This window comes from Plectrocnemia conspersa, unplaced genomic scaffold (assembly GCF_051122295.1).
Source record: "Plectrocnemia conspersa isolate PC_06_02 unplaced genomic scaffold, ASM5112229v1 ptg000009l, whole genome shotgun sequence".
NCBI classification, from domain to species: domain Eukaryota; kingdom Metazoa; phylum Arthropoda; class Insecta; order Trichoptera; family Polycentropodidae; genus Plectrocnemia; species Plectrocnemia conspersa.
The window spans coordinates 16380782-16395697 of NW_028277173.1; the positions used below are offsets into that span (position 1 = coordinate 16380782).

At 30.3% G+C, this 14916-nt stretch overlaps 2 protein-coding genes across 9 annotated transcripts in view; one reads left to right on the top strand and one right to left on the bottom strand.

Moving 5' to 3' along the window:
• The first annotated feature begins 746 nt into the window (after nt 1-746).
• On the top strand, nt 747-3564 carry LOC148232063 (phenoloxidase-activating enzyme-like). Of its 3 annotated transcripts, none has more exons than XM_088193424.1 (4): nt 747-857; nt 1166-1769; nt 2325-2521; nt 2597-3564. In XM_088193424.1, exons 1-4 carry the CDS (start codon nt 809-811, stop codon nt 2998-3000), a joined length of 1254 nt encoding a protein of 417 aa, XP_088049550.1. In that variant the 5' UTR covers nt 747-808; the 3' UTR covers nt 3001-3564. The 3 variants fall into 3 exon arrangements, with proteins under 3 accessions (XP_088049550.1, XP_088049552.1, XP_088049551.1); XM_088193426.1 differs by having other exon boundaries at nt 827-1069; XM_088193425.1 differs by lacking the exon at nt 747-857 and adding an exon at nt 913-1090.
• Nucleotides 3565-4299: 735 nt separating this feature from the next.
• The window catches only part of mim (missing-in-metastasis), a 77545-nt gene continuing 66928 nt past the window's right edge, over nt 4300-14916 (bottom strand). The window contains exons 5-24 of one of the 6 annotated variants that reach the window (XR_015810835.1): nt 14564-14648; nt 14393-14484; nt 13970-14088; nt 13780-13896; nt 13585-13692; nt 13267-13524; nt 13007-13099; nt 12249-12507; nt 9948-10153; nt 9758-9875; nt 9571-9689; nt 9386-9494; nt 8785-8997; nt 7813-7950; nt 7608-7745; nt 6779-7540; nt 6506-6712; nt 6036-6160; nt 5786-5957; nt 4300-5707 (exon numbers count right to left, since the gene is read on the bottom strand). Coding sequence is in view for 5 of the 6 variants with exons in the window: in XM_088193417.1 (XP_088049543.1) it covers nt 5850-5957; nt 6036-6160; nt 6506-6712; nt 6779-7540; nt 7608-7745; nt 7813-7950; nt 8785-8997; nt 9386-9494; nt 9571-9689; nt 9758-9875; nt 9948-10153; nt 12249-12507; nt 13007-13099; nt 13267-13524; nt 13585-13692; nt 13780-13896; nt 13970-14088; nt 14393-14484; nt 14564-14648 (3374 nt within the window). In the remaining variant the exon portion in view is untranslated. Of the gene's footprint in view, nt 5958-6035; nt 6161-6505; nt 6713-6778; nt 7541-7607; nt 7746-7812; nt 7951-8784; nt 8998-9385; nt 9495-9570; nt 9690-9757; nt 9876-9947; nt 10154-12248; nt 12508-13006; nt 13100-13266; nt 13525-13584; nt 13693-13779; nt 13897-13969; nt 14089-14392; nt 14485-14563; nt 14649-14916 lie in introns of all 6 variants that reach the window. The other 5 variants (XM_088193420.1, XM_088193422.1, XM_088193419.1 and 2 more) reach the window with 5 other exon arrangements.

A 14916-nucleotide genomic window follows, 5' to 3' on the forward strand; every position in this document is an offset into this window, starting at 1 on the left:
GAAACAAAATAATTACTTTTAATGGTCATTATCAGTAAAACTGTATTGTTTTACGTATGTTCGGAATATCTTGCCCATAACAGGTTATGTGTCGCCCTACCGTCATTGAAACTTGGACAGTTTCGAAACGTCCATTTGCTGTTCAAACCCAAACCTCATTTAAACAAATTAGCCAAACCCAACATGACCTAATGTAAGGTGACCAGACGTCCTCCTTTGAGAAAGATTGACCTTCTCAAAAATTTTGTCCTCTTTTATCCTCTTTTTGCCATTCCTTGTCCTCCTCCAACAAAAATTGTGAAGTGACCATTTTTAGCTCTCGCGGCATCCCTAAATAAACCAAAGCTAATTGACCTTTTTTAGTGTACTTTGATATTTTCAAAATCTGGTCACCTTACCGAATGAAAGTTCAAAAACTATAGTTAGTTTTAAAACTTTCATTAGGTCAAGTTGGTTTTGGTTAATTCGTTTAGGTTAGGTTAGGTCACGCATCTGTCAGTAAAATTATATTTTCAATGATAGAAATATATATCTACCGAAATTATAATTTCACTGATAATACACATTCACTATATGTATATATATATATATAAACTTTTTATTTAACTAATATTAATAAATTAACAGTTTTGAAGGAAAATAGTCTAAAACGAGTCTTAAACATCAGTCTAATATTATAATATTTTGAGAAACATCGAAGATAAGACGTATAAAATATTATTTATTTACTTAAATATATAACATTAAATTTAACGATATCTTGTCAGTATAGCACATGTGTTACTAGTGATAATATATAATCAGCAATATGAAGCTAATATTGCTTAGTTTAATTACAGTCAGTGCAATATTGGCACGTATGTATACATACATATCAATGATGGTCTTCAGTGTAAATTGTTAACTTTTTAGGGACGAAGAAAACTGTTTAATTATTTCTAGATAAATATGATTTTTTGTCATTAAATTTTCACCAGTCCAACTACGTATATTGCATATTATAATTTTCATAGCATATGTACCAGAATTGGGGAAATAAAGTGGAATTATTATGTAATACAATGGAGAAGTTAGTCAATTTATACTAAAGGCAATCGATATATATACATAAAATATATACATATATTTATAATAATTTACTTCCTGTTAAAAATCTGTCTTTCAGATCAAAATTGTAAAACACCCAATCAAAAAGATGGTAAATGTATACCATTTAACAGTTGCCTGGAACTTATATTAATCTACAAGAAACCAAACAAAACTTCTAGTGACATGAAATATTTAAGAGATTCCCTATGCGACTCAAGAGTGAGAACAGAAACGCCAATAATGTGTTGCGATGTATCTGCACAGTGCCTAACGCCTGATCTATACTTGGGTACCTGCACTGAAATCAAAAACTGTCCTTCTTTAAAATCTGTGCTGCGTCGCTCAGTCAATATGCGACCAAAATATATTGAGGATTATTTGAATGAGTCTCATTGTAGCACCAACGTAAATGGCGTTTGCTGTAGTAATAGAAAGCCTTGCGTTACTCATATCAAAAAACCGCATAAAGACATTGAAAAATTGTTGCCACCATATACTGAATGTGGACTTAAAACACCGGTAGATAGAATTGTGGGCGGAAGTCAGGCTGCAATAGGCGAATTTCCATGGGCTGCGTTAATAGAATATAACCACACCGGTGTCATTGAAATAGGGTGTGGTGGAACCCTTATAACGTCGAGATACGTGCTCACTGCTGCTCATTGCATAATTGGAAATCCGTAAGTGTTAGAAAATCATATTCTTAATAGATGTTACACCTAGAATCAATATCCGACGTGTGTTTACAAATATGACAAAGGAGAATCTTTTAAGATCATTGTGCAAATTACTTTAATAAAATTTACTAAGAAAAGTCATATTTACCTAGACATATTCATCATCAAGCATAACAAGAAAACTATATATAATAAAATATTAAAATAATTACAGCAGTAAACTATTTACGTATCACATCAATAAATTAATACCATAACAAATATTTAAAAGATGTTTACAAAAAAATCATAATCTTATTTAAAAATCCATAATTATTATATAATACAGAATTAATAATTTATTGGAAAAAGTATTAACAGATTTTAAATTATATTTATGCCAAAAATATTATTTTACATGTGCTAATGTTGTTTATTTACATTTTACTCTGAAGCAAGTACACGTGACATGTCTAATATTGATTCTAGACTTTAAATATTTGAACTGACTAGTGATGGACTGCAATCCATCATTGCGTGTAACAGAAATCACTTGCAAAAATACATTTTCTATAACAGCGTAAACATTAGACTTGGAGAACATGACACAGAAAACCCTGGTCAAGATTGTGTCAAATTGAGTCCAATATCTACTGATTGCACCGAAGGAACCACAACAATTCCTATAGAAAAAATAATACCACATCCTTGTTACGAAGAAAAAATACACGATATCGCCTTGATACGCATGCAGAGAGAAATTAAGCAATATTCAGGTTAGCGCAAAATTACTATGCTCTTTAATTATTTAAAAATACACCTACATATTTATAATACTTGAAATATTTCAGATTTCATCAGACCCGTTTGCCTTCCTAATAGTGACTTAACATTTGGTCCTAAACCTAAAAGCACTAATGTGCTTACGACTGTAGGATGGGGGAAAACGGAAAAAAATAATTTCAGTAACATTAAATTATTTGCTGCACTACCATTCATTGATTTGACAACTTGCCAGCGTTCGTACAAAGATGTGAAGTTGATAAATAAGCAAATTTGCGCCGGAGGTAATAAAAGTGTCGATTCTTGTAAGGGCGATTCTGGTGGCGCTCTACTTTATTCATTGGGTGATTATTATGATTTAGTCGGAATCGTAAGCTTCGGTCCAACTGATTGTGGAACAGAGGGCGTTCCAGGTATATACACAAAGGTTTTGAGTTACATAGATTGGATTAAAGGTGTAATTCGACCCTAAAATTTAATAAATTTTAAAAATAATGAATAGTGTAGTTAGGATGGAGAATATTTAAAATAGTGTACGTAGCGATATAAATAAATATAAAAGTACATTTTGTAGAAATTACTTTTATTCTATACATCATAGACAGTGTTTGTGTATTTATGCATATTAAAATTAAATATAATTTTTAAGCAAGAATATATGTAATATAAATATAAATAATTCAGTCACACCACGATATAAATAATCTAAACTAATATATACCATAATAGTATATAGTACTAAATATAAAACCATTATAGTTGAAAAATAATATACATTAGTCTTTAGTTTTAAAAATATTTAGTTGTAAGAAAATGGATTACATAAATAGAATGTTCTGGAAAAGTTATCTAAGAATAACGAAATTATTAAAACATATAAAACTATAAACGTTTCATACACGATCAGATTAAAAATGGACAATTTGCTTTAATATAATATGTAATCAAATATTTTAATTTATACATCCATCTAAATTTATATGCGTTATGTTTACATAAAGCCGTTTTTTAATTTGAAAATACATACAAGATATGATTTTTTTTATTTTTATAATAAAAGTGTTGTAAAACACTTACGTACAATTATATAACATCATCACACTTTATCAGCATCAACAAAGCGTGAAGAAGTACACCAAACGTATGTACAATGTATCACATTGCATTAAATACACGTACTATAATGTATAAATATTAAAAAACAGGACACGTGTGCACTTTTGCTTTTCGTCTAAATTGAATTGGTTAAAACACTTCAAAAGGTATTCGTATAAAAACAGTGTTGACCAGTCTTTGATGAAGGCAGACACTTTTATATGAATATAGAAGACGTCTTGGAGAATTGACTACGATACAATGTGAAAATCAAATACAAAAGGATATGTTCTTATTATTAAGTCAATGTACATGAAATGTCATTTTAATATTATAATTATTTTCAAACTATCACGACTCGATCTACATAAGCTTACGGACACAATTTTCAACACAGTTCTAGTTAGCATGTTAAACATATATATAATACAACTAAAATCTTAAATCCTAATGGGTGAGATAAAAAATGTATTATTTAATAAAAAATGTTTTCATTAATTAAATGAATGAAAATTTGTTACAGATCCATTGTCCAAAAAAAACTATGAGACATTTCATACGCACCAACCCAACAATCAATATTTATACATAAAATACATTGTCTCCATATAATTGCATTTTTATAAGTGACACACGTACGTATATTATGCATTAGCTTAATCACGATTATTAGTGGTTTTAGTATCCAATTACATAATAATAAATAATTACGCCTAAAACCGACCATTGGCGAGTGACTAAGTTTATTGGAAGTGTTATTGTCTTTGATTGCAATTTTATTAGTAGGAAATCATAAAAAAATATTGATTACAAATTTTATTTTCTGAAAAATACATCTCATAACGAATTTTTTTAACTATAATCATAACCAAATTACAATTTTCTGTATATATCTTTCTACTAAACAATTAATTTAAATTAAAAAACTTTGACCAGCAACAAAATATAATTCCTTATTATTATTATTATTATTGTTAAAGGTTATAGCTTTCGTATAATATCATTTAAATGTGAATAATTAAATGGTTTAGTAAACTTGGAATGAATAGTTAAGTTTAACATATAACCTTATTTTTTCGGTTCAATTATGCCAGTATATCATAAAGTTGACGAATGTAAACACAATATATTTATATGGATATGCTATCTTTGCAATTACAAATATAAACATAATTGTATGTGAAGTTATTAATATAATACATATATACTTAACTTTCAGTCTATACAAACGTGAGATTAGTTCAGATTTTTAATATGAATGCTTTTAAAAACAAGTGCCATTTCTTATACATATAACAACTAGAAGTTATAAAACCATCAAATTATAATTTTTAAAAAAATGTTTTAAATTTTACACCTAAAGCGTTATAATGATAATATGTCCGATACCTACAAACATTATTAAATTTTTAAAAATCGTAAGCTGCAAAATACAAACATTGAGATTAATACGTATTGTCTTTTAATTTATTTCATCGAATTTGACACTCCAAAATGATTACATTAATATGTTTATACATATATATATTAAATACACTGACAATTTGTTTACAAATGTATTTTTACTGTAAAGAAATCAATCTTTTAATGATTTTCCTTTAACTTTAAATATAAAACTATAAAGTGAAACAGCTAAAACGAAATAATGTTTGTAAATATATACACACATGTGTACATATCAAATTAAATAAATATGTATTTAATATTTAAACAATTACATTACACAAATAGTTACACGTACGTGCAATTGGACACGCTGCAAAAAAATATACTTTTATTTTATATAAAATGTGCGTACAAATGCACAACTTACAAACAATTTATACACATACATACATATTCGTCACTAACTGAAAATTTTCAAATTATCAACGAAAATGATATGTAAGAATTTATTTGTGTACATTAAAAATTATTCTTCTGTTATATCAAAAGACCTTTTGGAGTTTTGTTGTTCAGTATAATAATTATTATGTAGTGTTTTAATAAGTCAAATTTATTCATTTATTTATATATTTACTACGGGTCAAATTAAATATCAAGCGTCACTATCTTTTTAAACATGAGTCCAATAGTTCTAATCACTAGAAATTTTACAACGAAGAATATTAATATAAATATGTATTATTTTATATACAAATATTAAAAAAATCAAGAGTTACTTTATGAAAAATAAGGAACTCAGTAAACATCAAATTTAAAAGTATCATAAATATTAGTTCTTTCTTAGTGTATTTTTGGCGCAGAACGATCATTGCAGTGTTTGTTCCTTCTGAGATTAGCTCCCCGTTTTATTTGTTCCATTAAAGATCCATGACAAATTCTTGGATCAGGCTAAAAAAAGCAAATAATATTAATAGCAAAAATACATTTATTAAAATTAAACAGATCTATTTAAAATATATTACATACTTGAGCTTTGGTATTAATAATTTGTCTAACTGCTGTGGCTCTATTAGGGGAGCTGGAAGCCTGTCTTTGTCGTAAAGTAGCACTTAATTTATCCAAAAATGCCGGCTGCATAGCATTAGGAACTGCTAAATTTAAAAATAAAATGTAAGTGTTAATATATTTAATCTATTATCATAAAAGTAGTATCAATTAACCAAAATTAGTCTATATGTATTATCCATGAAAAATATAATTGATTTATAAACTGTCCCTAAAAAATATGATTGTATTAAAAATCCGCCCAATTGATTATGAATAAAATCAAAAGAATTTTATTATTTGTAAACACAACATAAAATTAAATTATTTTTACATATATGTAAACATCAATGAAACATTAAAATAGTTATTATATAAATTTAGCCAAGTTTAAAACCATCATTTAAATATTAATAATTTCATTTGTGATAAACTTATACATATATATTTACCTTTTGATTGATGAGAATTCTTGTGTGAAGGCGAGTGATGCATGTTCGATAAAGAATCTTGCGAATTTCTAAAAGACGAGCCGTATTGCAAGCCTGATCCCATTTCGTTTTCACTAGCACCGCTAACACTTCTACGACTATTCCTTGGAGACAATTGAGGCGCGAGACGGGCGCTAATTGCAGCAATCAATCCAGCACCTGTACCAACTACAAACACAAATTTAATCACATTATTAATTCTACATTCAATATCGTAAAGTAAAATCAACTCACAATCACTGCCGCGCCTATCGGCACTTTGAGATCTCGTACTCGGCACCTTCCTAGTAGATAGAGGACTCATATTCGCTTCGTGATTTCTACTACCCCCGAAGCCTAAATTATTGAAACCTGCTATGATTTGACTCGGTTGAGCATAGATTGAATTTCCAGTCGAATTAGAAGAGAACGGATTTTTCTTTTCAACATTGTGGCTCATATATATAGAATTACCTGACGGAGGCGATTGTTTGTTGTATGTTGATTGACCATACATCGAGACATTGTGTGAAGCCGTATTTTTTTGTCCAAAAGTCAACATTGAGCTTTCACTGTTGCACATTGACGAGTTGGGACTGGAGCTGTAACTCACTGTTGCACTGTACGTAGCCGACGATATGCTCCGATTCTGTTGACCACCGTCACATAAATCGCTATTGTTGAAAGCCATGCTCTCCCTGTATATTCCCGCACCAGAATTCAAATTGTTTCTCGATCCGTATATTGTGTTATTTTGCTCGACGTAAGTGAAAATTTTATGTCCAGTAGGACCGTATATAGGATTCAAGTTACTATTTTGTAAAGCTGTAAACGTCGACTTCGATTGCTGAAAAGAGCTGAGGACCGGCTGTTGTGTCGGCGTACTATTTGAGTTTTGAACGTTTTGCTGTTGTTGATTTTGTAAAGCGGCATTCCTTCTCAATACACTCGGACTAGCAGGAGTGTGCTTCAATTCAGTCAATGCTTTTACTGTCTCGGCCACATTTATACCTTTTCCTATAAAAACTCAAATTATCAATACATGTAACAACTCATAAAGAATATTATATTACTTTCATCTAACCATGAGAAACTGGTGTACTACAACGAGAATTTATAACTTCAACTTGATGCACTTCCGAAGGATTTAAGAGGAATGCAGGCGGCGGCGGTAGATTGTCATCGCTTTCGCAAGAACCTGTCATTTGGTTGCTATTATACTCTAAAATAAATTGATATATAATCGACAACCCTTTATATTATTCAAACATTATTTTTATGAAATGTACCTTGATGACTAAGTGCGCCTTGAGGTCTTGATATACTACTTGATCGACGAACGGGAGGCGGAGGTTTACCATTACCTCCTCCCGCAGACCCGCGACGAGCTGCCAAAGCCAAACGTAATCCTGTAGGTGGGCAAGTAGCTATAAAAATATAACAAGATACATAAGTATACGGTTAATTTAAATTTAAATTAATAAAGTGAAATATATGTGAAGAAAAAAGTGAGGTAGGTTGCTTGTAAAGTGAATATAATATTAATAAATTTGAACCCTCTTGTATTTGGAACCCTATTGGAAATTAATCATTTTTATTTGTGATTAAACTTTGCAATAGTGATCAATAATTATAAATTTATTTTCAAGACAATTTGCCATTTGTGATTCAACTTATAATAATGCATTTAATCAGAGTATGATGACTATTTAAATTTCAACCAAAACTTGCATTTGTGATGTATACCAAAATTTATTTATGTGATTTTAATAAAAACAATAAGAAAATAGAATAAATCAAAATGAATAATAGTCACATGGAATATTACCTTAATTTAATTTAATTAAATAAGGTAAAAGGTGATAATATTTATTATTGCTTAAAAAAACTTAAAACAATACATGCACAAACCACTATATAAATAATAAAACTTTGCAAAATAGCAATTTTCAACCATGTAATAATTATATAATATAAATAAATATTATATTCTTATCAATATTAATAACAAATCAACATTACCCATCGTAATAGCTGCAATTCCAATAACAAGTTGTTTGATAAAACGCTATTTTTTTATTATTGAAGGGAAACCCTATTTAGACTATGCGCAATAATACAGGTAAAATAAATTGTATTATATAGATCGAGTTAAATCATGCAGTGACATTATATCACAGATCTTTTTTGTCATTTAAATTAAATAGAATTTCCATCCTTCAGAATGCAGTCAAAGTTTTTATTTCCTTTTTGAAACTCACCTGTCATCGATAAGGGTCGTCGCTTTGGCACACAAGGTTTGGTTTTATTTATAGTCGCAAATGTTACGGGCGTCGTGTTGACTTCTTCAACGCTCCTGACCGCCTCTTCAAGATTGCAGAGAGAAATGCTTAAGCCGTCAGAGTTTCTATTGCTTGGGCAGCAATCTTGAAAACCGGGATTTACTTCTATGTCCACCATAGTTACTCTGCATTCTGACGGGGACAGGAAGCATGCGGCAAAACACAATGCACACAAACATAAAGACTATTCAAAAACTATTATCAATAAGTAAAGCATGCACACTTATCTTAAGATAAAATTAAAGCACACAACAGAGATGCATGCGCACCAGAACACAACGCTGAACTTTGAAGTGTTCCAACATAATATATTTGTTAAAATACACATTAGAAAGCATAAGCAAACAATTAACAATAGAAAAATTATTAACAATTTAATTTTTGTTTTAAAAAACTAAGTTATATAGAACATACAAAAATATATGTATTTCTCAGATTTATCATAAAATAATTAAAGCATACACAACTTGATAGATTTAAAGCATACAAAAAACAATAAAATATTATTTTTGCAACTCACCATCCATCGAATGGGGCATTTGTCCACTCTCCTCGATCGGACATGCTCCTTGACTTCCATAACCACTGGATGATTCCAGAGAACTTTCACTAGTACTACTCTCACAAGCCTATTTTAATAAAAATTACAACAATTTACATTATTAATATATTATAATACAATAATTATAATATTAGAATACCAACCTTATCGTGAATGGCGTGACCGTGCTCCCCAGATTGGTTGGCTAGCTGAAGTCCTTGGGCGCGACTAGCCGCCATACTTGCTAATTCAAACATATTTACATATGTTGCTTGCGGCACTTCTGCACAAAATATTACAAATAAATGCTTATGAAATAAACATTTTATTTAAATTGAATCAATGTTAAACCTTTAGTCAAATGAGGCGGCAACGATGAAGGTTTTGCGACTTTGTGTTCTGGAATTTGCATCTGTCCTCCTTGGGCACATTTGGCCGGAACAGCTGGACGTTCTAGCGAAGAACATCTCTAAAAATGACATAGAAAATAAATATTTTATAGGTCACAAACGAATCTAAGTTATAAAAAGTATTAACTTACCATCGGTAGTGGTGGTCGTGCGTATATAACGCCTTGATTGATAGAACCGTTGCCTCTCAGAACGGAAGGTGGAGGACAACACGGAGACACTGGCTGTGAGGCACTTCCTCCAGTGTTCACAACGAGTGATAATGCTCCTTCTGACGATCCGTGAGCAGTGAACGTGTGAACGCTCAAGGCAGGTCTAGAGTGGCCCTTTTCGTAAGCTAAAATATAATTTAAAAAATATTAGCCTAGTTTCATAATCTACAGTAGCGGTCAATGAAAGGTGTCTATTCCCACAAAAGGGACAAAAGCATATATTTTTTTCTAATGACTAATGTTTCTCAGAATGAATTTTTTCCATGAGCAGTTTTTCATTATTCCGGCAGTTGACGATCGGTTATTGAAATGTTTAAATCGTTTTACGTAATGTTGTGTTCAACATGCCAAAAGTACCACAATTGAAAACATCGAAGAAATCGGAAATTTTGATTCTGGCTAAAGTAAACTTCAGTTCTCGTTATATTGCAAGCAAAGTAGAGTGCAGTAAAACAACTGTGCCAATTGCATAAAAAATATGAGGATTCCACATCCATACAAAGGAAGAAAGGCTTAGGAATACAAAAAAATACCAATTTATCAGAAGATTGACTATTAACCACTTCACCCTTTTATACGCACGGGCGCGTTCAAAATGTTTTTGGTGTTAGACGCATACACGCACGGGCGCGTGTGAACTCTATATTAAAAAAAAAATCGTTCTGCATAATACCTTGCGTTACTACGCATTCTCTCATATGTGCGTTTGTATCGAAGACATTTGATCCTCATAAATTAAATTAAAAAATGACACTTTACGACAGGGGTAGCCAACCCGCGGCTTGCTTTGAACATTTTTATTTATATATTTTTTATATTTCATTTTTAGTATTATATATTTTTTTACAATTAACGTTTAGTATCATTATTATTATATTATCTATGTTTACATGTAAGAATAATACTAAACACAATAATAATAACTCATTACGTTTTAATTTTTCACTCCAAAAAATGTCTATAGTGTATCAAAATCTAATATGGGGATATATAATTTTATATGTGGCTCGCATTTCCGTTATGATGCATTTCCAAAGTAGTAGCAAGATCATTTGGGTTGGCTACCCCTGCTTTACCATGCTAGTATTTTTTTACACGTTTCTATCTATACATTCTCTCACATGTGCATTTATATTGAAGACATTTACCCCTCATAAATCAAATAAAAAAACTGACACTTTATGATGCTAGTATTTATTTTACACGATCAGGTTGCTTTCATTTAGATTGCTTTTATTTCACCCACTTCCATGGACTGCGGAAATTATCAGACAATTCGAATATATTTACTTTATTTCTGGATGTCATCATAAATTAGGTAACAAAACAGAAACCATAAGTTTCAAATATTTTCTCAGAAGATCTATTCATTCAGAACTGCGTATTATAACCAGATGGTAAAATATATTTGTGTAAAATCCACAAAAATCAGAACCAAAATTTAGTTTGTTTGACGCGAATGGGGAAAAAATTAGAAGAGACGCGCAATACAATTGTCCAGAATGCATGGTTGCTTTATGCGTTACACATTGTTTCAAAAATCACCATACTGTATTATAAGGTATTATTTTTTTTAAGAACAGAGTTCATTGAAGCTAAAGGAAATTAAATAAGCATAGAAACTGTACGTCAACTACTTCTAGAATCTGGTTTAAACACAAGGATGCCAGCGAAAAAACTGTTTAGAATGGTCACGTAACAGCCCCATCGAGAATCCGTGGGCTATAATGAGAGCAAGAATCCAAAAGAAATACCTTCATCGAAATGAAAATTGATAGAAAATCTAGAAAAAGTATGGTACAAAGAAATTTCAAAACAATATTTAAAAACATTGGTCGAATCGATGCCTCGAATAATTGATAAAATATTACAAAATAAAGGAGAACCAACTAAATATTAAATTTTACTTTATTTGTAGCTTATATAATTATTATAAATATAATGTAAGCTTCAGTTTTTGTATTTATAAACTACTTTCAAGGTAAAAAAAATTTTCATTGCATTACAAAATTTTTCCAAATATCACTGATTATGTAAAACTTCAATAGCTTGCTTATTTCAAAATGTGTTGAAACTTTTGCAAATGAAATTACTTTAAAATATCACACACAATAAATAAATAAAAGATTATATAAAACACCGAAATAAAAAGAAATGTAGATTTTTCAAGGTGGACACCTTTCATTGACCGTTTCTGTATATGTATAATACATATATTACCTGTTGATATAGTATGAGGTCTATCGCTCATTATCGCCGACGCAGCACGCTCAAACTGCATTGTATCTTTCAAATCGGGCCACGTGGCCGATCCTGAACTGTCCCCGTGTAAATTTCCACGCGACTCGCCGCTCAGCATGTTGGAATGGATTTCACTATTACTGCCGTGCATGTCAGAGCCGAGTAAATGCATTGTTGGAGATTCTTGATTGCCGACCGGAGTTGTACAAGAACTAGCAGCTGACGTGTTGTCTGAACCCTAAAAAATCCCATAATTAGTATATATAAATCAAACAATACAATAAAATCATTCAAAGTGCTATTTTACCAATAAAATATAAGCAAACAATATTTATATTCAGTAAAAGAAAAAATAAAGAATAGCATATAAAGTACAAAACATAAAATATTGTAAAACTCCTCTAATATTTAATTTAAAACACAAAATATAATAAAACTACGAGATTTGTCTCCAAGATTTGAATGAATTTTTTTATAGTCTGGTTCAGTATTTTCTCTCAACATATTTGAGTGAAGTATCTTCAGTTTTCAGCATGGTACATAAAACATAAGATAATGAAAACAAAATACCATGTGGCATTTGTGACTTAGATTGAACTTTAAAATAGCGGATTATTAATTTATAGCGAAACTAATAGTTTTTCAGCATTTAATCTAATTATTATTATGTTTCATTTGTCTATTAAAAATCAGAGGAATTTATATGCAATATAAATAAAAATATAACTAAAAATAACCTTTTTACGAAATTCAATCAGTGACGAAAGATGAAGTGTGTCTTGAGATGTAAAACCAGAATCTCGACTTGATATGCTGCCCAAACGCGGCGGCTGTTACAAATACAACAAACAATTCTACAGGCTATTAAATAAAATCTATAAAAAAAACTAAATCAAAGTAATAAAAAAACTAATAAATTACACTGTGCTTTAAAATTAAAATAAATTAAGCATATAAAATAAAATATGACATGCAATTATTCAGTCAGTTCAAGTACCTGCGATACAGAACGATTTGCATGAGACAATGCAGGTTGTAGTCCACCGTTAGCCGGTTGTGTGCCATTAGATCCCAGAAGATGATGTACCGAACTAGATCCAGAATGAGATCCGGAAGAAGAACTGTTCAAGGAAGAAATGGAAGAACACAGCGAAGATGACTTTCGACTGCCAAGACCCAAAGGTCTTGGAGACGGCGGCGAAGAGGGCGGTGTCCAATGAGAGCCACCACTAGCTGCTTGTAAATCTGATATGACCTGAAAATCAACATAACATTATTTGACTGTTTTTAAAACGTTAAGAATAAAATAAAATACCTGTTCACTCGCTGCCGGCAGAGAATGAGGCTCGTTGGTATGCCTAATTAGTTGACTAGCACCTTCTTGTAAATGACCAACTTCAGCGAGCATAGCAACTTCAGATTCCTTAAATATTAAAGTAATGTCTTAAATACGTATATATGTATGTATATATAAAAAATCTTTAAATAATCATAATAAAGTGTTTATTACCACAACAGGTTTGAGCAAAGCAACAAACAAACAGAAGCGACTCCGCTCTTCTACAAGAGCAGCTCTAACAGCTTTTTTCTCAGCATCTTCAAGTATTTGACGTCGTTCGTTAACATCCTAGATATAAATAATTCGTCTGGTAAATATGTTTTTATATTATACACACACAAAAATAATTTTAAAAATTAACCTGCATGCAAGTTTCGACGCGTTTTTGCAAATCGCCACACTTTCCTTTACGAGCTTTTTTCTGAAGTCTCAATGTATCTGTTGAACGTTTCTTCAACTCGGATCGAGCTCTTTTATATTCTGAAATAATACAATTTATTACCGTAACACGATTTTTATAAACGAGTCGTTCAAAAACAAAAGTGGTCATCGGTCATTTTTACTGAAATTGAATAATATATGTATGTATTAATATATAAAAATATCCTGCCAGCCTGAATTTTAGTATATTTGTTATGGAACAGAAATTGGTCTTAAAAAATCAAACTAAATGCATAACTTAGATTCAAAACAATATAGTAATTCAATTAAACGTTTTTCAATCCTACCACTTCTACTTTTGAAACACTCAAATATCAAAATATCCAGATATTTTGTTATATACCTCTAGAATGATCTTTGTCCAGATTAACTAGTGATTTTTTCCAGTCTTCAAGTTTTTCTTGTAAAGGATTAACTAAGCAATCCATAATTGCGCTATAAAAGTAAAGAATAAATATAGTTTAAAAATGGGGATTCTGTTATTTTAATAGTTCAATCAAACAGTATAAATTACCATGTAAATGCTTTCATTTTGGTTTCTATCGCTTTATGTCGAAGACACATTCTTGTCAGTGCAGTTCCAATCTCTTTGCTTGCACCTGTAAAATAAAAAAGTAATGACGTAATCAGGATAATTATAAATGCATGTAATCGAAGACTTTATAACACATTTTGTATTTAAATGAAAAACGTGTATAATTTGTGATCATTAATGAATCGGATTTTCCTTGTAATCAGTATAGATTCTAAGCCTTGACATTCTTATTATTTAATACAAAATTATATCTATTGTAAGATAATTATGATTGATCCATAAAATTTTCTTAAGGAAACCATATTAACAATGTAATATTTATTACGTTCGAT